General features: G+C 59.5%; 1 protein-coding gene across 2 annotated transcripts in view; it reads left to right on the top strand.

The window, feature by feature from the left end:
* Positions 1-2895: 2895 nt before the first annotated feature.
* ADCY1 (adenylate cyclase 1) overlaps positions 2896-25703 on the top strand; it is a 153940-nt gene continuing 131132 nt past the window's right edge. The window contains exon 1 of one of the 2 annotated variants that reach the window (XM_014828339.3): positions 2896-3576. In XM_014828339.3, coding sequence (XP_014683825.3) covers positions 2911-3576 — 666 coding nt within the window. In that variant the 5' untranslated portion in view covers positions 2896-2910. The remainder of the gene's footprint in view (positions 3577-25703) is intronic. The other variant, XR_011499643.1, reaches the window with a different exon arrangement.

Below are 25703 nucleotides of genomic sequence, written 5' to 3'. Positions count from 1 at the left end.
CTGAAGGCACTGGGCAGGGAGGTTTCCGACTTCTCTCCTGCCTTCTGGTGGTTCCACGGCTTGTGGCAGCACCCCTCCAGTCCTCAGGTATTGTCTGTGTGTGTCCAAATGTCCCCTTTTTGTAGAGGACCCACCCTACTCCAGTATAGGCTCTTCTTAACTAATTACATATATCATGACCTTATTTCCCAGTAAGGTCACATTCTGAGGTACTGGGGGTGAGGGCTCCAGCGTGTGGATTTTGGGGGTACACAATTCAACTGATGATGCCCACTGAGAACATGGGGTGTGTGCACCTCACTGTCTCTCAGATAACTTCCCTGTTATCCCTGGCTGCAAACAGCTCCTTTGAGGCCCTCTCCTGTCAACCCGGCAAACAGGAGGAGAGAAGATTCACCCATCAGCAGTGCAAGTCCATACAGCGACAGTAACAATCCCTCCCGTGGGGCTGGCGTTCGAAAGCCCGGGCTTCCCCAGGCTCTGGCCTGTCTGTCTCTGTGACTTGGGCTTGGGCACTGTGCAGGCATCCTTACGCCTTTGTTTCTTCATCAACAGAACGAGAGGGTGGTAAACCTTCTTTCCAGGATGCCACGAGGGGCAAATGAGATGATGGACATGACAGTGACCTGTGAACCACACCATACAGCCCTGGGCGCTTTGTCAGGACGAGCATGGTGGTGGTAAGCAAGGGCATTGTGGCCACGTGCGAACGCTTCCCATGGACCCTGATAAACACCGTCACAGGCTCTTGAGAAAGCAGGTGGGGCCGATCCTGCCCATCGCATTCGAAGGGTGAGGGAAGAGGGCGCTCCTGATTTGTGAGCCGTGCACTCAATCGCTTTATCATACTTCTCTCATTCTCATGGAGTTGGATCAATTTTTAGATATGATTAAACTTTCCTTTGATAAAATCTTTAGGACATAGAAACACACTGGGCCATTTAACAAGAGAATCTACTGTTGATACTTGTTACTTGAAAAGAAACATCCTGCAGACTCTGCTGGCATTTGGGGACAGGCAGGGGACTAGATGATGGAAGGTGGGCACTTTGCTAAGTCATCATGAACTGGGGTGGGGCCGGGCCATCTTCTGGGGTAGTCGCTGCCCTCTAGGGCTGCCAGTTCCAAGAGGGGACGGAGACAGATGACCAGATAGAGTTGGGGGGGGAGACTTTAGTGGGGTGGAGGTGGGGGGTTGTCATGAAGGCTCCACAGAGGAGGACCCCTGCATGGGGAGGTGGTTACAGGAGGAGGGACTTGGTGGCCACCAAGTATTTCCTCTGTGAGCTGCTGGGGTCATGGGGTGGAAAGAGACCCTGGCCTAGGCAAACAACGTGAGGCCCCATCCCCACAACCCTGAGAGCTGATGTGTGACCACTGTGGACCTTTTACAAAAATGGCAACTTCATGTGGCTCAACTAATACTGACTCCAGAAAAATTACGCCTTAAATTCTAATCCTTAGGTGCAGTGGCTCTCACCCCTAGAGCCCCCTGGAAACCCTGTAGCACCTCCACTGGCACCAGCCGGTTAAACCGGGTATCTGGGAGTGGGCCTGGGAAGGACCTCCTGCAGGCGGGCTAGCCTTTTGGTCTCTGTAATTTCACAGGACCTCAGCTCCTGGTCCACCCATATGAATGGCGGCTGAGAAGCACCGCGGGATAGTGGCAGGTCAGGGGTTTGGCTGGGAGTCCTTACTCCTCTCCACGCCTCCTGGAACCAGTTACTTACCCTGGAATCCTCCTGTGGAAAGGGGTACAGAGGCACTGACAGACCCCAGGGGCCACTGTGAGCACCAAAAGAGATATATAATGCAAGTGAAGCGCCAGCACAAAGTCCCTTGTCTTAGAGTGAATGAGTGCAAGCGGTGGGACGCGAGTCGCTGGGTGGGACCCCCACGCGTGAGTACAACCTTCCCTACATTTGTCCTGCTGGAAGAAAACATCTCGCCATCACTTTGGTTTCCGTTTCAGGGAAAACCAAGCACCCCTTCTCCTTCTATCTCCCACTGCATCGCTGCACAAACAGCCTCACATCTTCTTCCCTGGGCGCATCCCGGGCCAGGACTAGAAACCTGGCTCTCTAGGCACCTACGGGGCTCAGCCCCGCGCCCCGCGGCCTCAGATCCCGGGTGGGGGTTCTGCTTGTCGGACCTCACCACCAGGCCACAGCTCCTGCGCCCCCGCACTCGCTCACAGGGTTTGGAGGAGCCAGGGCAGGACTCGCCCACAGCCTGTGGCATGGAGGGTCCTGAGTGCAGAGGGGCCTGGGGACGGGAGGGGCATTGCAGGCCGTCACCTTCCTCCTGGCCCCGGGGATCCTCGGGCATGGCTTCACCTCGCAGGGCCCTCGTCCTGGGTCCACAGTCCAGCGCGGGCCGCACCTAGGGCTCCTCTTAAATTGGGAAGCCTGGTTTTATTGAGGGGACACAGATTGGCAGGATTAAGCCCCTTCACCTCCACGGGGAATCGCGCAGGATTTCAGCATTTTTAATGCCCCAGGAGACCGTCCAAGAGACAGCACAGTGGGTTGCACTGCGCACTGATGGAGAAACTGAGGCTCGGACCAGCAAGGCGGGCGCCCAAGGTCACGCGGCCCCTTGGGGCGGCGGGGGGGCGCGGGTTGCAGAGTTGGAGTGCGGGCCGGGGCGCACGCGTGGGCGGTGCGCGCCCAGGCCGGCAGCTCGGGACTCGGCTGTCGCAGCGCGGTCGCCGGAGGACCGCGGCCCCGCGCGGGCGGCGCCAGTGCGCAGGCGCGGCGGGCGGGAGGGGACGCGCTCGGGGCGCGCGCGCGGGGCAGCCGGCGCCCCATCTCGGCCCGCCGCGCCCCGGCGCCTCGCCGCCCGCCGCCGCCCCGGCGCCCCGGCCGGCGAGGGGCGCGCCCGCGGCCGCGGCCGCTGCATGGCGCTGGGATGGCGGGGGCGCCGCGCGGCCGAGGCGGCGGCGGCAGCGGAGGGGGCGCGGGCGAAGGCGGAGGGGGCGCGGGCGAGCCCGGGGGCGCCGAGCGGGCGGCCCGGCCGGGCGGCCGGCGCGGGCTGCGAGCGTGCAACGAGGAGTTCGCGTGCCCCGAGCTGGAGGCGCTGTTCCGCGGCTACACGCTGCGGCTGGAGCAGGCGGCCACGCTGAAGGCGCTGGCGGTGCTCAGCCTGCTGGCAGGCGCGCTGGCGCTGGCCGAGCTGCTGGGCGCGCCGGGGCCCGCGCCCGGCCTGGCCAAGGGCTCGCACCCCGTGCACTGCGTGCTCTTCCTGGCGCTGCTCGTGGTCACCAACGTCCGCTCGCTGCAGGTGCCCCAGCTGCAGCAGGTCGGCCAGCTCGCGCTGCTCTTCAGCCTCACCTTCGCGCTGCTCTGCTGCCCCTTTGCGCTCGGCGGCCCCGCCGGGGCCCACGCTGGGGCGGCTGCGGTGCCGGCGACTGCCGACCAGGGTGTTTGGCAGCTCCTCTTGGTCACCTTCGTGTCCTATGCCCTGCTTCCTGTGCGCAGCCTGCTGGCCATCGGCTTTGGGCTCCTGGTGGCCGCCTCGCACTTGCTGGTCACGGCCACCTTGGTCCCCGCCAAGCGCCCACGTCTCTGGAGGACGGTGAGTGCCGCCGCGCGCCCCCATCCGGTCTGGGACACACCTGCCCGGGAGGGACTGGGGCGCTGGGAGCCAGGCGCACACCTACCGATTGGGTAGGTGGGGAAACTGAGGCCTCAAATGGGGTGGGCGTTCAAGGTCACTCAGCGAGTTGGGAACGCAGTGAGGGCTGGCACCCTGGGGTCGGGCTTTCTTGGCGAGTTACAGTCCACAAAGTGCCCCTGGGTGTGGAGTATGGAGACAGGAGACCCGCGTGGAGAGGGCAAGGATTGGCCCAAGGTCAGGTAGCAGGTGAGCGGTCAAGGGGGGCCAGAGCCGGGGCACCACGCTCTTTGGCTGCACCCATCCCCGCAGGAGGAATGGAAAGTGGGTGCCTGGAGCGGCCCGGGGTGGGCAGGGTTCCTCGCGGGCTGTGCGCACAGCCCTGGTCTCCTCTCCTTTGCGCCTGGAGCGGGTGCGGGGCTCCCGAGTCCCCCTCCCAGCCCTCTGGCCCTAGGAGATGTGAAGAGGGGGAAAGGAGTTTGGCCCCCTCCAGTCACTCTGGCACCCATTGTGGACCTGCCTCGGGTCCAGAAGGACCGGGTTTGCCAAGGTCGCACAGGGCTCTGGTCCTTGCCGCCCCCGCTCCGCCGCGGCCGAGACCCTGGCTCGCAGAGCCCGAACTTTGTCACTGTCTTGCGGGCGGGCGGGCTAGACGATGGCGAGGACAAGGACCGTCCCCTTCGCGCGGCTCCTCCCTGGACGGGAACCCAGGAGGCTGGAGGCGGATGTCTGCCGCGTGGGGCTTTCCGAGCTCGCACAGCGCAGCCCATCCCACACCGCTTGGAGGGCTCTGAGAGAGGGTTTTGTTTCTGCCTGTGGCTGCGTTCTGGCAGGAGGGTGGTGAGACCCGGATGGGGGAGCTCGCCTAGGGAGGGAAGGCACAGATGGACGAGATGGGGGTGAGGGGCTGAAGAGGGGAAGCTGGACAGAGCAAGACAACTCAGGGGGATGATGGAAGTCAGACAGCTGGGGCCTGGGGGGACCAGGGACCCCCACCCAAGGGGCGAGGGGGGGTGGTGGTGACCCAGGTGGTGATATCTCAGAGGTACCTGGTCAAGGGGCCATGGGACACACAGGCTAGACCCATGGCTGGACCTGCATTTCAGGGCCACAAGAGGCCAGCATGTGCTGGCGGCTGGGAGAGGTGGAGGGGGGAATGGGTGGAGAGGAGCTGAAGAAGGGCTAGGGAAGAGAGGAAGAGAAGTAGGGGTCAAGGCCAGAGACAGGGCTGGACTAGGCAGAGATAAAGGAGGGGAGACAGGGAAAAGGGCCAAGGAGCTACATGCCCAGGGAGGGGAGGGGAGGGGGGAAGAGGAGAGAGGGGGTTCTCTAGAAGGCCTCCTGCTTTGCATCTTGTGAGGGCAGTGGGCCTTGCTTGACATTCTGGGAGGGGGCGCTCCTGTACCTCTCCCCCGACAGGCTTCCCATCTGTTGTGTGTTTGGTCCCCACAGCCAGGACAACCTCCCCACCAGGACCGGTAGGGATGCCAGATACCACGTCAGCTCTGAGTGGGAGGGGGCCTGAGTTGACCTGGACAGGCTGGGGCGGGGGCCACACTGAGTTTTGGTGTGCCATGGCTTCAGCTGGTTCAATGAAAGGCTGTGCTATGGTCTTTTAAAAAAATGAATGTTCAGTGACAGGCTCCAGTCATTTCTTTTAGAGAATTAAAAGATTTAAAGCGAGAGAGGAGAGAGTCTGTAAAGGTGCCTCGGGCACAGAGAGCTCGGTTCCCCCCACCCGGAATAAGATGAGCCTCTGTATTCTAGCGGGGAGGGAGCCATCTCTGGAGCACAGATTCTTGGGGAGCAGACATTGGAGGTTCACTGCCACTAGCTGTGACTCCCTGGACAATGCAGACTCCTCCCTCGCTGAGCCTCAACTTCCCCACCTGAATAAAGGGGGGAAGTGGGGTGGTGAAGGTGAAAAGTGCATATTGGAAAAGCACCCACTTGAAACCTCCTGCCACTACCAAATCATTTTGACTTCTTTAGAATGCTCGAGTTCAAGTCCACGTCTCAATACAGGTGGTGGCCATATTGACAGATAGATGGGGATGGCTGCAGAGAAACATATGGTGAGGGGACTGGATGATGTCCCAGGGATTCTCTCTCCCAATTACAAAATTCTTGGAGTCTGTGACTCTGTCCTTGATGAGTTCTGCAACTTGGTACTTGAAACAAGTGGAGAAGATGGCACCCACATTCACAAGGCGTGCCCGTTGCCCACTGCTTCACCACCTCCCTGCCTTCCTGCAGTGCAGTCACCTGCTGACAGCACCGATTCCTCAGGATCCAATTTGGGGCAGGCAGAAGCTGGTACAGGGCATGGGGTAGATGCCCAGGAGAGGCTGAAGGACTGGATGCACGAGGTGGTGTGTGCACGGGTGTTGCCTTTGCTGCATATGTGCTGCGTGTCATAGGCCTGCTGGAGAAAGTGTGCTCTGGAGGACTGAGACCTGGGTTCAAGTGTGGGCTCCCAGAGCCTCTGCCCATCCACAGGGAGGCTCTTGAGGTTTCCTGCATCCATCCCATGCGGCCCTGGTGTGTGGGACCCTGGGGATGCTGTCCATGTGCTTTGGGGTTCTGTTGCTGGGGCCTGAGAGCAGCAGAAAGCCGGGTGCATGACTGACTGCACAGCTGACATTCGGGGAGTGATGCTCTCCCCTTCCCCAGCAGGGTGTGCCTGCTGCTGTCCTCTAGGGCAGGAACGGTTTAGGGGAAATACCCTATTCCCACCCAGCCCAGCACGGAGGAGCCCCACAAATATTGACCAGACTGGGTCTCCCCACTCCTAGCCCCTTGCTCTTGGCCCACGGGTTGTACATAAACTCAATCATTCATTTTTATTTAACTGAGCAGTGTGTCAGAACTGAAGGCATCATGTTCAAGAACACCCGGGCCTGCTCAGAGGCAGCAGCAGAGGGAAGGCCAGGCCCGGCCTGGTGGGCGGGACAGCATGGGGGGTGGTGAGCGCTGCAGCCTGAGGGGCCTGGGGGGGATGGGGAGGTGTGAGGGGGCTGTGTGCCAGATATGTGACCTGGGCTCCCTTGTGATGGCACTCACCAACTTGCAGAGCCTTGAGGGGCACAGCTTGGGGAGGAGGGGACAAGCCCAGGGACCAAGGGGAGTGGTGGGGAAGTAGAGACAGGGATGCTCATGCGCAGGGAGTGAAGGGAGTGAAGGTCGTTGCTGGGAATGGCAGTGGAGGAGGGGAGGAGCGCTTCGCTGAAGAAGGGCCACCTCGGCAGCTCAGCTGCTGGCTCAGGGTGCCAGCCCACAGGGGACCCCTCCTGCCTTGCCCCTCATGTGCCTGGAGTGTGTGCCTCCTCCAGCCTGGAGCTACCTTTCCGTGGGGGCTTCTCTCCTTACAGCCTCAGATGCCCACTTCTTGGCCAGGGGGGGTCAGGATCCCTGTATTTGGATGTAGCAAGGGTCCACTGCAGTGTGTTTTCAATTTGGTTTTCTATCAATGTCAATGAAATATGTTCAGCTCCTGTGGAGTTTGCACCACAGGCAGCATGGCAGAAATCATGACTGTTGGGGGAGCGGGAGCTGCCTGGAATTCCCCTGCCCTTCCGCTTGGGGCTGAGCTCCAGGCTGGAACCCAGCGCTGGCAGGGTGGGAGCTGGCAGGGTGGGAGCGGTGTAACTGCTCCCAGAACCACCGGCCACCTAAGGTGCACCTCAGAGCCGGCCCAGGTGTGCGCTGTCCGCGGCTGCCCCACGGCTGCGACCCCCCACCCCGGCCCCGCCAGTGCGGCGCCCACCACTCCACTCCTTCCCTCCTTCTCCTGATTCAAGGCCCTAGACAGCCCCTCCGGATAACCTGTGCTTCTCCTCCAGCCAGGTCCTCCCCCTGCTGCCCCGCTCCATCCATCCCCTCCTCGATCCGGGCCCCTCCCCCGCTAACCTTTTCCCCCGTGGTTCTCCGCCCCTCCTCCAGAGGCCCCGCCTCCTTCAGCTGCTTCTTCCCTTTCTGCCCTGCCACCCAGCCGGCCCCTTGCCCTGCGGGGCCCCTCCTCCTCCTCCTCTGGCTGGGCTCAACTGGATCCCTTCCTAGGCTGGGCCCCTCTCCCGCTGACCCCTCACCGCCAGCCCCGGCTGGGCTCCCCCTCGCCTGCTTGGACTTCCCTCCCCTTCCCCTCCTGCCAGGCTCTGTTACCTGTCACCTCTCTGTTCACCTGCCTTGGCTGACCCACTGCTTCCCCAGGTGGACACTGGAACAGGGAGGGAGACGGTGGGTCCTCCTGGTACAGGCTGGGCCGTGTGAAGGTGGGGAGTGGGCTTCACTGCTGTGGTGAGGAGTGACCATGTAGGCAGTCTCCTCGTCCTTGGCTGGACACACCTTCCCTAGGCCTCTGGTCACTGGCAGGGGTCAGCCCCCTTCACTCCTGCTCTTACAGCCTCTGGCTTGCTAGTCCCACCGCACATTTACAGCCCTGGCTGCTTCCTGAGCTCCAGGTGCGGGTCAGGTGTCTCCTTGAGGCCTCCAGGTCCACGTCCAGTGGGCACCCCACTGATTTCCCAGACCGACGCCATCAGCCCCCTCATCTGCCAGGGTGGTTCCCTCAGTTCTCTCCCCACCACCTGGTCATTTCCCTCAGCCTCCTGTCGTCCTCCCTCCAGGGCAGCGGGCTCTAACATTAAGAAGCATTCAGGATCACCTGCATCAGTGCAGCAGGACTTAGGGCGAAGGGCAGTGGGGCCCAGAGGGTCAAGGGGTATTGTTCTGGGACCTGGTGCAGGCTCCCTCCTGCTCTCCTCTGGGAGGTCCTCTGGGCCCGGGCTTCTCTCTGCTGCCCCGGGCTATTCCAGGTAGTGTCCTTCTGCCACAGACCCCTGGGCTGTCCGTGTGCTGGTGTCCAGTCCCGCTGGTGGATCTGGCAGAGGGTCCGGGACAAGCTGGAGCAGAGACGACTGTGAAGCGTCCGCTGCTGTTCAGGCTGTGGTGCCTTCTCTGGATAGTTCTGTGATCCACATTTGGGTGGCAGCCCCTGAAGTGGGGGCTGGGGACACAGTGGGACCCTGTCCTCCAGGAAGTTATAGTCTGTGGGGAGACCCCAGTCAACAACTGGGACCACAGTCTGTGCCAGGTTTGGGAGTGTGTGAACTTGGAGGTGTGTACAGGGGCAAGGCAGACAGGGCTCAGGCAGCTTCCTGAGGACAGGATGCCTCAGCCAAGATCCTGGATGAGGCCAAGGGCTGCTGGGTGTCAGAGGGGTGGGGTGTGGATGGGTGGGTGGGGTGGTGGGGAGTCCTGCAAAGGTCTTGGGGCTGCAGGCGCTGGCTGATGGCTAAGAGGGGACAGAGAGAGGGGAGGGGGATAGAGGGGGAGGGAAGGACCTGGGGTTTCAGGCCAAAAGGAGCATTTGCCCTTTCTTCTGCAAACAGTGCCAGCACCTGGAAAGATGTTAAGCAGAGGAGGGGTCTGATCAGGCTTCTGTTTGGGGATCCCTGGGGTGCAGTATGGAGCAGGGGTCACATGGAAGCAGGAGAGAGCATGGAGAGCTGACCACCCTGGGTGGTTCTCGGGCAATGTCCTTCTCCTGTCACGTCTCTGAGGTCCAGTGGGCCAGGGTTCAGCTCCTGGTTTAACGCGTAATCTGCACTATGTTCCTGCAGGCACGGAGCCCAGAAGCTTTCTCAGACCATTTTCCAACTCAGATGGGGGTGGGTGGGCTTTTGAGGTTGGTGGAACTCCCAGCACCGCAGGGGCTCAGGTCCTGGCTGTGGCCTTGGGCAGAGGACTTCCCCTGTGCCTCAGTTTCCTCTGAATTGGCTCCTGTGGTATTGTAGGAGCAGATGCATCCTTGGGCACCCCTCCCATCCCCCGTCCCCTCATCACAGAGCCAGGGCTCAGCAAAGTGGGAGCTGCCTCTTGTTGTCACTAGTTGGTCATAGCCTCTGACCTACGAGTTTTCTCTGACTCAGGGAACCGGTGTCTAGTCTTGGTCTAATGTTGGAAGATGCCCTGGTTGCTGGTGGCAAGGCGGTCTGTCCAGACTGAGTGTCTTCTGGATGTTTTCCATTGCTTCTGGCCAGTTGTGCTTTCGGGGGCACTGCTGCGGCACTGTCCAGCCAGAGGGAGGCCTGTGTCCGTGGAGGAGGCTGGCCTCCTTGAGGCTGGGGCTTTGCTTGTCCATGTGCTGGGCTGGGCAGGGGGCGCGAGTTTGGACAGGAAGGGCAGCATGGCAGCCCGTGAGCCTCTGGGTGAGACCCTGTTCCCACCCATTGAGGGGCTGAGCCAGGCAGGCGGAAGAGACCTTCCTCCCCCTCTCAAGTGCTGTTTCTACCATGTCTGAGGTTGTGTCACATATGCCTCTTGTCTCTCACACACATTCATGTGCGCACACACACAAATGTACACTACATTCCACATGCACAGACACACACTCACTCGAATACTCACAGACTTGCATATGCACATTCTCACTCACACGTGTATATGCACACATACGCTTTTACACTCACATGCTCACACTCACACATGCACACTTGCACACACGCACACTTGCATACACACGTGTTCATGCCTGCTCATGCAACACATTTTTATTAGTGTTATTATTTTCCCAGGTGGATGCGTTATCCTCGTCTGAGGGAAATGGGGCTGGGCGAGAGGTGGCAGAGGCCCCGCTTGGGACCCAGCTCCTGCTCCTCCAGCCCGAGACCTTGGGCAACCTCAGGGCTTGCCCATGAAGTGAGACCAGGCCCTAGGCCTTGCCTAGATGGGGAGGTCAGGTGGGGAGACTGTGCACATGGGATTGAGAGCTGTGGGGATGAGTGATGAAGGCCAGGACCCCTGCTCAGACCACGCCCCTCTCCTCTCTGTCCGCTCTGTGTGCAGTCCAGGCAGGGCCAGGCCGTGCTTCCTCAGGTTCGTGTCCCTTGCTCCCCCGACACAGGCACAGGGTGGGGCCTGTACTGCCTCCCCCCCATCCACAGCAGGTCGCCCTTCACTGGCTGTATCTGTAGCCCTCCTGTCCTTGTCCTCCCTCCCCTGGATCCTCCTCTGTCCCCTTGAGCCCTCGACCCTGTCTTCCTGGACTGCAAGGCGGCAGGACCTGCTTTGATCTCTGAGCTGCAGTGTTCACACTGCCTCCAGCTCAGGGCTGCGAGGAGAGCTCTGAGTGATGGGAGGAGAGCTTCCTGCTTCTTGGCGCCCCAGGCAGGACTATGCAGAGCCTGCATGCAGCTCTTGGGGTGGGGCCTCTGTGTTGCACATGCATGTGTGCATGTATAGGTGCGTGCATGCCTGTGAGTGTGTGCACACACGTGTGAGCGTATGTGTATCTATATACGTGCATGCGTGTGTGTGTGCATGCACACAAGAGGGTGTGTATGTATGCACACATGTGCATGTGTGTACACATGTGCAACCATGTGTGCATGTGCATGACTGTTAATACGTGCCCATGTGCATGCACATGTGTGCATGTTTATGTGTGCACAAGTGGGTGCACAAGTATATGCCTGTGTGTACACGTGCATGCATACTTGTGTGCATGAGTATGTTCATGCATATGTGTGAGTGTCTGTGCACGTGTTGGTAACATTCAGAGGTCCCAGTCCCAGGCCAGCCCTGCAGAGTCTGGATCTATGGGTGTGGGGCCTCCCACTGTCCTCTCAGAATCCAGGACCCACCCTGTGTCAGGCTTAGTGTAGGATCTGTGTCCTGAGGTCCCACAGCCTGGGAAGCCATGACAATGAGCCGGGTGATCATGTGTCCAGGTCTGGAGTGAGGGGAACACTCTGTAGTGGACAGTGGGGCTGGGAGGGGAGCCTGGCCGAGTGGGCCCAGCCCATGGTGATCCTGAGGGCAGTGGGGCTGCTGTAGGCCCAGACTCAGGGTCTCCTGGCCATGCTACTGAGGGACACCAGGTGAAGGACCTCGATGCAGGGTCCAGGATGCCCAGGTGAGGGTCTTAGGTACAGGGGACAGGATCCCCATCCAGGTGAGGAACCCCAAGGACAGAACTCCTGCCTGTGATGTGTGATGGTCACCAGAAGTGCTAGGATCTCCCCTCCTGCTGCCTGGGGTCCTGCAGAGGTGGAGTCCTCGCCCGTGAGATGTTCCGAATCTGAAGGCAGCTCTCTATCTTGATTGTAAAATACAGACCAGTTCTATCGAGTCCAGCGTCTCTTTTTGCTGAAGTGAACTCTTTGGCCTTGGAGAGTGGCCTCGGCTCAGCCTGAGGAAGCACAGGTGTGCCTGAGAGACGGTGGGCTCCCATGTCAGCTGCTCCAGTGCCTTGTCTAGGTGACGTGGCTCATCCTGGCACTGTCACAGTGTGCGCCGCTTATGGAGCACAGCTGCTCAGGGGCCCCAGCTTCCCGTGAGCACAGCCGCCTCCGTTGGATGGACAAGGTGTCATTGCTCACACAGTGGCCCAAGTGGGGCCTGAGGCACCACATGCCCAAATTTGGGGACGTCAGGTGCAGCACTCAACAAGAGAAGGGCCGTCCACAGCAAAGCCTGCCCGCCCACACCGGGCTGTGCCAGGGACCCTGGCCCTCCTCCTGCTGTCTGGCCTGACCCTGTCCTCAGGCTGACACTCCCACTTGACCTCGTGTCCCCATATATGGTCCTGTCAGTGCCTCCCTGGTGGCTGCCTGATAAACCAATGTGATACTGTGCTCTTCTGCGGGTGCCTCCCACATCTGCACTGGTGCCTCCTGCCACATCTTAGCGAGGGGATCTGTTCTGGAACATTCTGCTGCTGCTGGGTAAATGTGGTCATGAGATTCTGGAGGATGGGATGCAGGGTTACCATGAGCCCTGTTCTGGAGCGATGCTGAGTGATGACCTTCTCTGAAATCATTAGTGGTATGTCATGGTGCCTTTGCCTAGTTTCCCTTATGAGAGGAACATTCTCTTGTTAAGAGAAGGCATTGCCTTCCTGAATCAGCCGTGGCCTCAAAAGGGATCTGAAATGCTTGCTCATTGAACTTGTTTTCTAAGATGGCTATTTGCTCAAACACTGCGTGCCCTGCTGCACAAATGATCAGCTCAGTGACCATGTTTTAGGAATCACTGGTTTAGCCTTGGGATTTTGAAATATCCCTGATACATTTTTTTTCTGCTTTTAGTTATTTGTTTATTTTTTTGAGAAAGATTGGCCCTGAGCTAACATCTGTGCCCCTCTTCCTCTCTTTTATGTGTGGGATGCCTGTGGGTCCCCGCCCAGGATCCAAACCTGAGAACCCCGGGCCACTGAAGCCAAGGGGACAAACTAACTGCTGCGCCAACAGGCCGGCCCCCCGATACTTTATTTTAAAACAAATCTTCACTTGCAGATATCACAAATGTTTCCTGGAAGCTGACCATGTTGCTGGGGAACCCCGTGAGTGGGACCCATTTCTAAAGTCTGGTTTAGCTCAAGGGTCAGAAATGGGCAATGACATGAGAGCCTCTTTGTGGCTAGAGTCGGTGTCCTGGTGCCTAAAGGTGAATGGAGGTGTTGAAACATTGCAGCTACTGTGGACAGGTAGGTGGGGACACAGAAGTGCAGTGGTTCTGTGGTCCAGGGTGGGCGTGTTTGCACCCCGAGTAGCCTTTCTGGGAGGTGTGGCCAGTCACCACGCCATTGCTGACCCACTGGGCAGGGGTGTGCGTAGTTGCCCGTCCTTGCTGGAACTGCCCCAGTGCGCTGCCACGTGGAGACTTAATCTGTCTTCCTAATGCCGCCGCTGCCCTTGTGTTCCTCTTGTGCTCCTGGTGGCATTGGTGTGTCAGCCTCTCCGAGTGACGCATTGCCCTCTGATGGAAAGAGGGAGAGGCCTGGCCTGCTTGGAGAGGGGCTGTGCCCCGGAAGATGGGTGAGCTGGAGCCACTGCGTGAGGGCTACAGCACCAGGAGGCGCCCTAGAATGAAGAGCCAAGGGTTCCACCGGAAATGTCGCAGATCCCCCTGGGAATCTGCCCTTAGGTGTGGAGACCACAGCCTGGGTGGTTCAGCTTTAGAGCGCTGGAAACCCCATGGCAGGAGTTCACGAGAGCCCGTTGGGTTCTTTTCTTATTATAATTTGTTTTTATTTTTATTGTGGAAACTTCAAACATATTGAGTAGAGAGACCAGCACAGTGATTTCTTGGGTCCCAGCCCCCAGCTCCAACAGTTATCAGCATTCTGCCGTTCTTCTTGCAAATGCTGCTGTTCCTAAAACACTTTTATTAATTTGAAAACAGAGAGCTAACAAGCAATTATGTTAATTTAAAAACACACTTGTGAGTGATGTTGAAAAACCAGCCACACTTTAAAGAATGACACGCAGCACCTCCCAGCCAGTGCCAACACACAGCTGCAGGACGGGTTGGTCCCCATGCCGGGCGCGGTCTGGGAGGTGAGGGCGGTCCGGCAGGTTGTGGGGTCTGGCCTGCAGACCAAACCCCTGGGGACTTTGCAAGGCCGGGGTGCCATGCATGGATTCACCAACTGGGACGTGTGCACTGAGGTGCGGGGGCGGCTGTGCGGGCATCAGCTCCCGCTTTGTCCTGTGGCCGAACTGCCCTGTGTGAGTGTGAGGAGGACTTCCTCGGAGCACACTTCGTGTCCGCACGCCTGGCACTCCTCCACAGGAAGGGCTTGTCTGCAAAGCCGTCCCTGGAGCTGGATCTTTCATTCCCACAGACATGTTTAATGCTGCCGAGGCTCTGTGCCCTGTGGAGAGGTTTGAGTACTAAAGCGAGGTGGTCTTGGGGTGCCTCAGAACCAGTTGGGGGCCTCCCAGCCCATGTCAGGGGCTCCGCGGGCCACTGAGAGAAAGGAGGGAAGCCCTGCCGCAGAGGCAGCAGTGAGAGGTAGCAGCCCCAAGGGCAGAGCTGCGTGCTGCATGCACGGCCGGGACATTGATACGTGTGTGTGCACGTGCATGCATGTGCACCGTGCCATGCACATGTGGTGGAGGAATGGGGACATGTGAGAGACCAGCCTGGGGAAGTGGGAAGAGCCCAGGGCTCGGCAGGTCTCAGGCCCACTGTGAAGGTGGACACTGTCCTGGAGACTTTGGGGGTATGAGCGCAGTGAGCACATTAAGGGGTGACCAGGCTGGATTGTGTACCACCCACCTGAACCCTGTGGAATTAGCTCTAGTGTGGGAGTCCCTTAGGGAAGAGGTGCAGGCTGGACCACACTCCTGGGTCCATGTGGGGACCGGGACCCTGCACAGCCTCTTGGCCTGGGACCACAGGTGTCTCAGTGGTCCTGGTGTCATGATTCCTGGGAAAATCAGCCCGGGCAGGGAACCCGCATGCCTGTTTTTGCTGGTCACCCATCCTGCATTTAGGGGCACCTGTGCACAGCCCAACCAGGCCTTGGAGCCAAGAAGCCCCCAGGCTCGCTCTGGAGGATGGGGTTTCTTCTGGATTGCTGCCTCGCTGCCTCTGCACACCAAAAGGCATCCATTCAGCCAGCATCCACAGCCCACGGGTCCCCCAGGATTAGAGGGTGCTTAGAGATCCCCACCTCAGAGGAGGTCCCCTGGGGGTGCTGAGTTGTGGTACAAGTCTTTCCCGGGGCTAAGTGGGAGTTTCCCACATGGGCCCCTGGAGATCCCTGGGCACAGTTACAGCATGTGTCGACTGCAGTCTGTGGCGGGAGCCCCAGGGCACTCCCTCAGAAGCAGCCTCAGCTCACGTGGGCTGGGTGAAGAGTGTTGCCCTCAGCCACTGGCCTCCATGGCAGGCAATTCTGTCTGGACTGGCTTCCAACTCACCTGGCCCAGGTGCTGTCCGGGGGAACCTGCCAGTGACCTGCTGCTATTTCTTTCCTGTGCTGAGCAAAGAGTGACCTCACTGTCCCTGTGGACCCACATGCAGTGTGGCCTCCTCTGAGGATCAGTGCTCCAAGTGTGGTCAAGGCAGAGTAGGGGGGTGAGGCCTCCTCTCCCCTGACTCCCGACCCCGCAGCTGGTGGTGCAGCTCATGGTGACCCCAAGCCTGCCTTTCTCGTTGTTTCTGCACGTTTCGGGAGGTACTAAGATACGTGACCACCATCTTCTGTGCACCTCTGGCGATGAGTTCAGAGAGCTTCATGGGAAGAATTAGGAATCCTCAACCCTGGGGAAACCCTTGTGGGTCTGCATCAGTAGATGGTGGGTGAGCCCTTCGGGCTCCCAGGGTGGGGTGACACTCCCACCTGCTCTTCCTGCAATGTGCCTTCTCCCCAGCGATTTCGTCTCAACCGATGCCTTAGATGGGTCCTCCTGGGGGCAGCTCCCGCTTCACTGGGGACAGGTAGTTTTCCTGCTGGCGGGAATGCAGGTGGCCTGAGCGTGGAGAGGGAGCATCGGCTTGTTTGTGAAGATGCCTCTGAGACATCCTAACTGTGGTTAGTTAGTCTCGCCTCACGGGACAGATCTGTAGCTCATGGAAGGGGTGAGGTGAGTCGCCAGAGGAGAGAGGACAGCTGCTTCCCTCTGAGTGGAGGCTCCAAGGCCACGTGGAGCCAGTGAGGGACGCAGTGGCCGGCGGTGCGTCCAGAGCACCTCAGCGAGGGAGGCCAGCGGCCCTCGGCCCCGCCCACTCTCCTTGGTGGCCCAGGACCCTGTTGGATGAGGATGGAGCACCCACTGGTTGGTCATCTTGACCAACGAACGCACCGGCTGTTTTGTGCCCCCCATCGACTCCCCGTTCATGTTTGCAGTCTAACCCCAAAGGTGGGAGAAAGCAAGCTAAGAAGATGAGAAAATCTCAAAAGCGAGATTTCTGTTTTCCTATATCATAGTTTTTATTTTAGGGATTGGGGTCCACCTTTCGCTTCCTTTAAAAGCTGGACCTTGGCCTCCTGCCCAGGCCCCTCCTCAGGCCTCGTCAGGTGAGCTCTCGTGGCTCCAGCACTCCTTGCAGTTCAATGGCCTGGGCTCCCTCCAGCCCTGGGCCCTCCAGACCCCTGTGTCTAGTGGGTGGCGGGGATCTCTGCTGCTGTCTGGATCTTGCGTCAGACTCCACCTGTCTCAACAGTCTGCTCGTGTTCTCTGCACCCGGTGTTGCAGCCACTCCCTGACGCCCCTGTACTCGTGTCTGGCATCTGCTTTGCTGCCCCTTCTCTCGTCGTCCCTTCTTCCCCATCCCCTGCCTGGCACTCAGGCCCCACCTCCCACTCGGGCCCACCTCACAGCCTCCCACTCAGGCCCCACCTCCCACTCGGGCCCTGCCTGACACTGGCCTACCTGCCCTAGGCCTCTTTACTCTCAGCCTCTACTCCTGTTCTGTGTGGAGGACAAGGAGAGGGTGAGGCCACGGCCATCCCTCCACCAGCCACATTTCCATCAGCCCTGATGCCCATTGCAGCCCATGAGGGGTCCACAGGTCCCCAAGGCCCATCGATCCAGTGCCTAGATCCAGAGATGGTGCCTGTGGTGTGACAGGCCCTGGAGTTTCAGCCTGTGTTTGGGACATGAGGGCCACTTCTGGCCTCATGACCTCAAGAAGGTTTAACCTCGCTACACCTGTGCCTTTCTGGGTAAATATGAACAGGGGAAGGCCTTCCCTCAGGGCTCTGTGGGTTCTAGAAGCAGCACATGCCTGACTCTCTGCACTCCTTGGTCATGGTCGCAGTGAGGTCTACACTGTCGTCTGTCCTCTACCGTGTTCTCCAGCTTCCCACCCACCGCCTGCTCGGGTCGCCTTTGTTTCCATCTGCAGCTGTTGGCCCTTATGTGGCCTCCAAGCTTGGTTTACATTCTGCCTCCTGGCTGTGGGCACCCTCCTGCCGTAGCCTCCTTGGAGCCTGCAGTCCTGAACAAGTCCCCACAGTGTTTAGTGTGTTTTCCTTGGTTAAGTTACTTCTCTTGAAACTCCTCAGTGATGTCAGATTTGTGGCGATGCCTCTTGTCAGTGCAGCTCACATCATGCTGCTGGCATGTCCATGCAGCGAATGTTTCTTGTGATCGATAGGTACATGTAGAGAGAGGAAGTGCGTGTGTGCGGCAGGCAGCGAGCCCTCTTGTGCAGGCAGTGAAGACGCTGTGCGCTGTGTGGAGCGGGGCAGGCACGGAGGGCAAGGAGCGCCAGGGCAGTGTTCACTGGTCGGCAGAGATTTGGGAGCAGTGCAGCATCTCTGTCCTCGAGACCTGGGGGCTGTGCTAGGTGGGCCAGGTGGTGGAGTGGAAGGCACAGCTCTAGAAGGAGCTCAGAGAGGCTGAGGTGAGGTGGTGGGCTAAGCAGGGAGCAGGGACACAGGACTATGAAGTACAGGCCACTGTCTAGAATTCCTTGTGTGCACGAGAGAGCTCACCTGACAAGGCCCCCCAGTCCTGCCTGAGAAGTCAGCCAGGAGCTGGGCACGTGATTCCATCTCCAGGGCTGTGGCGGCAGAGGGCCAGGGCTCAGCCGTGGAGAACAGTTAGATGTGTTCCTGAGTGGGGTGCTGACTGAGGGATGTTGAGGAAGTGACCAGAAGTGCCTATCAGAAATTTATCTCCAAAGATCTTTGCTCTGCTTTATGAGAGTGACAAAATATCAGAAATCGCTAAGAATGCCATCGAAAGATCATGGTTACGTGAAAGACACCCTTCATTTTGGCAGTGTGTCCTGCAGTCATTGAATCAGTGACTCTGAGCACCTGATGGAGCTGGAGAGCACGCGCTGTGTCACGCGCCTGGAAGAAGCCGGGTCTGAACTACCTCTGCTCCAGGATGACAGCCACATAAAGGCATCACAGCGAGAGACACCAAATGGCCCCAGGGGCTCAGCTGGCCATGGGATGGTGGTGGGTTCTGGTGACTCACTTTCCTACCTGCTATGTTATTGTCAATGTAGAAAATCACTTTAGTTTTATTTCTCTAAGGGTTTGGACATTTGGGGTCAGCCTCAGGCCTGGCGTGAGCTGGCCTGTTCCACGGCTCCCCAGCCTGTTCTGGCCGCCACATGCTGCGAGTCCACCTCAAGCCCCAGAAGGATGGAGGGTAGACAGGTGCAGTGCTGGAACCACCGTGTCTGGTTTGCAGACAAGGACTTGGGGAGGTGGAGTGCCAGCTGGGCAGTCATTCCCAAGGCCGAGGGACACCCCCAGGCAGGCTCTCTGGTGGTGAGCGGTGGCTGTGGGCCTGGGCCCATTCGTCCCCCTTCTGTCTCTGTGCTTTCCACCCTCTGCAAGTAGAGATATTCCTGTAATGGGGACTCATTTCTCCTCAGCTTTAAGGCAGCTGTCAGAAACCAGAAAAGTGAGCCATTTAACCACGACTAGATCTAAGCATCGAGTCCCACATGAAAACCACAGGCAACGTCAGGACTTCCTTTGAAACTCAGCAGAACATGTATTTGTATATTTAGGTTTTTATGGAGTTTTACAAATGTCACCACTTGGCCTATTGTGTCCAGAAAATTCTGTTGCAGTGACCTCTGCCTGTAGTTCCCCTTGGAAACTTGCAGATGTGAAGGAGATGGGAGTCAGCAAAGATGCATGGTGCCGGAACTCCAGCAGCCCGACTGGGGCCTCCCAGGAGTGGCCCACGGGGCGCAGACGCCCCGAGCCCAGCCCCCACATGCCCCCTTTGGGGGGCCAACCTCAGGCACATCCTTTTCTCTGGGCTCTTTCCCTCTGGAGGTGTGTTTGTGGGAGTGGGGAATGCCACAGCATTGTTCACCAAATGTGGTCCACCACTGCTCTCCTCCATGGAGCGTGGGTGCCCGTCAGAGAAGGTGTGCACACGCAAATGCTCTGTCTGAGCGCTCTTTTCAAGGCGGCTGGCGTCCTTTCCTGTCCTGTCCTCAGGCTTGGGTGTTCTGGTGGGTTCTGTGATCCTCTGAGGGCGGGTTGACAGCGTCAGCTGGAGGACCTGGGGCGAGAGGGAGCCGAGTCATAGGGTAGCACTGACCCTGGGGGGCACTGACTCCGAGGGCCACCACAGGCAGTGGCGGGACGGGGGCCTCCCAGGGTGCTGGGGTGCTGTGCTAGCCGGGGGGAGGCTCTGGTGTCAGGTCTGTCCACATGCAGTGTGCACATGTGTGGGAAGTTGGCAGGTGCTGGGCTCATGGCACAGGGTGCAGGGAGCCCCCAAGATGGGTGTGGGGGGCTGGCTGTCCCTGCTGTGGTGAGGCAGGTCCAGTTGGCATGGCTGGCCCTGGTCAGGGCCTGCCGGCTGTGACAGATGAGGGGCTGGGAAGAGTGGCACCAGCCAGGGCAAGAATGGGACTCGGGGGCCTGGCAGCCTGGTTCATCCCCACATGGGCTCGGGCTGGGCAGGGAAGCCGGTCCTCCCAGCTCTCCCCCGCCCAAGGGTGACAAGTCTCCAGGGTCCCCACCTGGGCAGGGGTGGCCCAGGCCTGGGGAGGGATCTCCTGAAGGAGTGTGACTGGGGCTGAGGCAGTCAGAGGTGTGGCCGAGGGGTGTCAGGAGCACAGCCCCCTCGGGGCCCTTGGAGCGTTGGGGGCTCAGGGAGGTCCAGCAGGTCATGCCTTGAGCCCTGTGGGGACATCAGACCTTTCTGAGTGTTGTCCCACGGGCTCTCCCTCGCCAGCCCCTTGGGCCCTGGGGATGATGACCCTGGCCCAGACCCTTCCTCTGTGGGCTCCTTAGGCCCAGGCCTTGGCTAGGCTGTACCAGGTGCTGGATCAGCCTCAGTCCACCCTGGGCACATGCCTGACCATCAGAGCAGATGCCTGGGAAGGTGCCAACCCCACGCAGGGCCACTTGGGGGAGGGAGCATAGACATGAGGTAGTTTTGTGTTTTTCAATAACTAGCCTGCCCACCTTTGCCCTCCAGGTGGTCGCCCTTAACCTCCTGGCTGGGTCACTGCCAGACGTGGAAATGGCCTCATTTCCACTTGCCAGACCCGTGGTTCATTTTAAATCTAGCCTCAGACCCTACTCAGAGCTCATCTCCTCCCAGCTCATGAAAGGCTTACCAGGGCCGCTGTGTCCTGGAGTGGCTGGGGCGGGAGGGACCTGCCTACCACGGTGGACATCTGGGCAGTTCATGGTGACCGATGACCAGGGCCCCAGGCATCCACCTGCTGTGTGGTGCCAGGTACTCCCCTCTCTGCACTGGCTGTGGGACCCCAGGTGCCCACTGTAGGGTGGGGGTCAGCTGCCTTCCCAGTGGATGGGGCTGATGCGCGAGCCCAGCCCTGCACACCTGTCTCCAGGTGATTCCATCCCTTTCCCCACAGCGCCTCCCCTGCTGGCTGTCTGCCCAGGTCCATGGGCAATGGTCTGCTTTGAAACATTGCCACCCCTCCTGGCAACACAGGAGGGGACCTGAGCACCTTTCCCTGCTGCCCTGGCTGTGGGTGCCACCGCCTGCCGTCCCTGCCTGCGTGCCTCTGCCCTGTGGACTGTCCGAGGTCTGGGTCTCTATGGAGCCGACAGGAACGGGGACGGGACTTCCTGCTGGGTCAGCGCACGGAGCAGAGCTCACATGTTTCCCGTCCTGCAGTTTCTATCTTTTGAAATCAGGTTGGACGAGGACTGAAGATACTGTTTGAAATGCTGTGGCCGCTTTTCTGTGGCAGGCATGCTTCTTGGTGTGATGGCTTTGTGAGGTTGGGTCAGTCGTGGTGAGGCCAATTCCCTGACCAGAGACTGCTGGCCTTTCCACGTGTCCCACAGCCATTACCGCTTCAGAGGGTCCTGGATAGTTCCAAGAAGTGTCAGCGTGGTGCCCACACAGAAGGACCGAGGGCTCCATGCTGTTCCCACTCTGCAGTAATTCGTGCATGACCTTGGACAAATCACCCTTCTCGGCCTCCATTTCCATCTGTGAAATGGTCTCGTCTGCAGCAGATGTTAGGAGCAGGGGCTCGGGACGGGGGGTGTAGGGGGACTGGCCTGGCTCCTGCTTGGCTTCTGCCCTGCACCCCAGTGCTGTTCTGGGGCTGCATGACCTGGTCTGCGAGTGCACAGGTGTGCACCGTGTTCCACACCATGCACGGCTCCCACAAGCCTCAGCCTGCTTGAGGGACGATGTTACTTCAGACATCAGGACAGGTTTATGCCTTGTCCCTTATGTACTTCTGTCGATCATGGGAAAGCTGGGGTCACTCTTTCTGAGGAAATCTGAGGATGGGTCTGAGAGCTGGGAAACAGCATCTCATCAGGTCTTGCCCGAGACAACCCAGAGAGACAGATGGGGGAGTGTTGGGGCAGTAACTGCTGTTAAAAACAACAGGAGGGGCCGGCCCAAGTGGCCTAGTGGTTAAGTTCACTTGCTCCACTTTGGGGGCCCTGGGTTCCTGGGTTTGGATCCTGGGCGCCAACCTAGCACCACTCGTCAAGCCATGCTGTGGCAGCATCCCACATAAAATAGAGGAAGATTGGCACAGATGTTAGCTCAGTGACAGTCTTTCTCACAAAAAGACCCCAAAACAAACAAACAAAAAACAACAAAAGGAAAGAAAGAAATAGAACTGGCTAATGGGAGCATTCCTAAAGTACCTATGGGGGGTTTTGCATTTTCAGACGCAGTGGTCAGGGTATGCTGTTTTGAGAAGGTGATATCTGAGTAGAGCTCCTGGAGGTCAGGTGTGGGTCATGTGCTGTCTGGGAAGAGGGCTCTACCTGGGGACTGCAGGGCAGAAGCCATAAGCAAAGCAGGCTAGGCTGGGGGCACACGAGGAGGCCAGGATGTGGGGGCCCCAGGCCTGGGCCACAGAGGGGACAGACCCATCTGACCACTGGGCTGCTTGGTCCAGGGGAGCCTGAGGGACAGGAGGAGGCACAAGAGTGAGGTAGGAGCAGCCGCAGTGGCCATGCAGCGATGGTGGTGGGGGATCAGGCACCCTGTCTGCTGGGAGGAAATCCTGCCAGTAGGATTTGCTGATTTTGGAGATGGGCTGTGGGCCTGAGAGGTTTCTAGGGGTCCTGGTCAGCTGAGGTGGGAGAGGCTGCTGGGGCGAGTGTTGGAGGGTGATCAGGGGTCCTGCTGGGGCCTGTCCCAAGCAGGGGTGGGTAGACACCCAGCTGGAGAAGCCCAGTGGGCCAAGAGGGGCATGGCTGGGCTGAGGCCAGGCTGAAGATATTGATTTGGGGTCTTTGGCACAGGGATGGGTCTCTAGTTGGGTGTGTATGAGACACTGGAAGCAGGTGGTGTTTGGGGAGGCGGGGCCCAGGTGTGGGCACGGACCAGAGGAGGCTGGGGAAGGCCTGGGGAGGGGACTGGCAGCCCTGAGCAGGTGGGCTGGGCGCTGGGACCTGAGCCTGTGCTCAGGATGCGAAGGTGGGCCTGACCTGTCCACAGACTGCCCAGGGCAGCCGTGGAAGGGAAGGTGGGTCGGAGTGGGGCCAAGGAGAGGTGAGGCCTTGTCAGGAGTTCTCTGTAAAGAGGAGAAACGTGGGCAGGGCTGGGGAAAGAAGAGGAGCCGAGGGAACGGTTTTATTTTCAGGTGAGAAGTAATCACCTGTTGTTGGTTTGCTGCCGAGGACGATCCTGTCACGAGTGGCAGGTCCCAGCTGGGGGCAGAGGGCAGCCTTGCCGGCATGGTGGGTGGCAAGGGCACTAGCAGGGCGGGCAGAGGGAGGTTCCCGAGGGAGGAGGGATGGGCGAGGGCTCCCTCGCAGCTGGAGGAGCATTCGAGGCGCCGGTTGTGCCCTTTGGGAGCCCTCTCAGCAGGGCTGAGGCGTTTCCTGCCCCAGGGCTGGCTGCGTACGTGGAGCTGGCTTTGACCGGGCTGGCATTTCCCCCAGGGGTTGGACAAAGTGGGAGAGGGGCAGGGGACGGTCCTGTTGGGCCCTGGGGTTTCAGCTGGAGAAGGAAGAGAGAGCACAGGGCAGGGTATTGAAGGGCAGGAAAGGGTGGAGGGTTGGGGTCCTGGCAGGGCCCGGGTGTCTAGGGCAGTGTGGGCTATGGGGAGCAGAGGGCAGGGTGGTCCTCAGGGGTCTGTGAGCTGAGGCCAGGTGTGTGGGGCAGGTGTGCTGAGGCCAGGTGTGTGGGGCAGCTACCCCGAGACCTAGAGCGCAGGCCACTGGGCATGTGCCACCCTCTGCAGCTGGGGGCCCTGGCACCTCCTCAGTGCCTGTGTGTCTGGAGAGTGGGGATGCTGATGTGGGCGGTGAGACTGGGCACTGCCCAGAAAGCCCATGCAGCTGCCTGCTGTGGGCTTGGAAGCATTTGCTGGCAGCAGTGGGCAGAGAAAGAGGCCAGGGCGTCGGGCCTGTGCTCGCTGAGACCTCATCCCGAGAATCCGGCCAAAGGAGCGCGAGAACAACTGAGGCAGGAGTCCAGTGGGGGAAAAGGGGCCTTGGCACTCCCGTGGACAGCATCCCAGACTGTGACCTGGTGTGATGAATCAGATTTGGGTTTAGGGAGCAGTGAGTGACAGCCCCCAAGTGGCTGTGGGACCACGAGGAGCGGCCAGGCCCAGTGGCCCTGAGACCCTGCGAGCAGGCAGCTGGCACTGGGAGGTGGAGGAGGGCTGGGTTTCCTCACAGCAAGGAGGGCAAGAGGGGCCTGGTCTTAGGGCGCCACAGCCGCAGCCCGTCCCCTCAGCAACGCCGCAGACACAGAGAGCAGGCGGAGGTGCAGGAAGGCTGGCGGAGCCACGAGGGGCATCTCTGCCAAGCTGTGCCTCCTGCAGCTCTCGGGGTGCACAGTGCTCAGCCTCCACCCCAACACACTCCTCCCCGAGCTCGGGACCCCTAAGCTGGTTTTGCCCGCCACCGCTTCTGCCCCTTCTGCTGCCAGCAAGAGCCAGCACCCCCTCCACGCCACACCTGCGGGCAGGTCACCTCTGGGCACACGTCTCTTGAGCTCTCACCCTCTTGCTGATCACCGAATAGGGACCCAGTCATGAAACCTCTCTGTGCCCTGTGGGGTGGGGTCTGAGTCTCTTGTCACTGCTGTGTCCTCATCACTATGGCCCCTGCTCATGGGGTGTGTGTGAAGGAGGGAGGGGGCAGGAGTGCAGGTGGCTTTGCCATCATGTGGACAGTCTCCTCTTCTGCCTTCCTGGGGGAAGGTCCACGGGGCACATGGAAGCCCCCCGGGTGTGTGAATCTAGAACCCCGGGCAGGAGACCCCTCTGAAGATCCTGCTCCGCTTCGCCGTGCCTGCCAGACTCCAACTGTGGGGCAGCCCATGGGGCTCCTTCTCCATGTGAGCAGCTCAAACGGTGTTGACGGGCAGCCAGGTGCTCAGGCACCAGTCAGTCAGGCCTCACTTTCCCTGGGGAATCCTCATGGCTGGAGTAAAGGGAAGGTGTGATGAAGAGGGGTGTGGAAGGGGTGAGAAGGTGGGGCTCCTGGGTAACCCAGCCCGCCTCCACTCTGCTCTCGATTTCTCCCTTGACCAAACTGTACAGGCTCCACTGGCCCTTCTGCCCCCTCCCCCCACCGCCCCTCAGCCCCTCTAACCTGCCCAGATCTCATAGGGACACCCATCTTCCCTCATCTCTGCCCTGGGCTGGCCAAGGGCTTACTTTCTGGAAAATCCATGTCTGTGGGACCCATGAGCCTGATCTGTGGCATCGTGGTCCCCTGTGCTGAGCTGGCCCAGGGCGCCCTGGCTGTTCAGTCAAGCCCTTTTTCCTCCACCCAACTGTGTCCCCTTGAGGAGAGTGACAGCTAAGAGCTCCACTGTAGGGCTTCACGGAGGCTGTGGGGTGGTGGCCAGGGAGGGCATCGTTGCTGCATCCCAGGGGGATGTCCTGTGTGTTACAGGTTCGAAGTGCTCAAAACCTTAAACTGAGGCCAGGAGGGGGCATGTAGAAACCAATGATTATGTGACTACTGGCAAGAGAAGCAAACTTTGTGCAATGATTCACTATTATTTGAATTTTTAGAAATGTGCCCACTACTGTGCCTGTGGGCATTTTAAACACACTCGGTAGATTTTAAATATTGACTTCGAAACTGCAATTTATTGTTTCATGTATGCTGGTCTTCCCACTGCCACCAGCCAAGTGCCTTCATAAACAGATTGGCACGAGCTGATCTCAGAATGCAGCAGATGGTCTGTGAGGACAGAAAACACTGCCCTGACCAGCGGGGCCCAGCACAGGGCTTCTAGGCACAGCCGGTGCTGGCCGTCCATGCCTGGTGCGAGGCTGGTACAGGCGCCACAGAAGCATTCACTTTCAACCCGGCACCTGGTTGAATCACAGAATGCTCCAGCTAGGAGAGAGCACCCGGATTTAGAGGGACTGGAGATGTTCAA

Source organism: Equus asinus, chromosome 1 (genome assembly GCF_041296235.1).
Source record: "Equus asinus isolate D_3611 breed Donkey chromosome 1, EquAss-T2T_v2, whole genome shotgun sequence".
NCBI lineage: Eukaryota > Metazoa > Chordata > Mammalia > Perissodactyla > Equidae > Equus > Equus asinus.
Note: the sequence above shows the minus strand (reverse complement) of the source record. Positions and strands in the feature narration are given on the sequence as shown.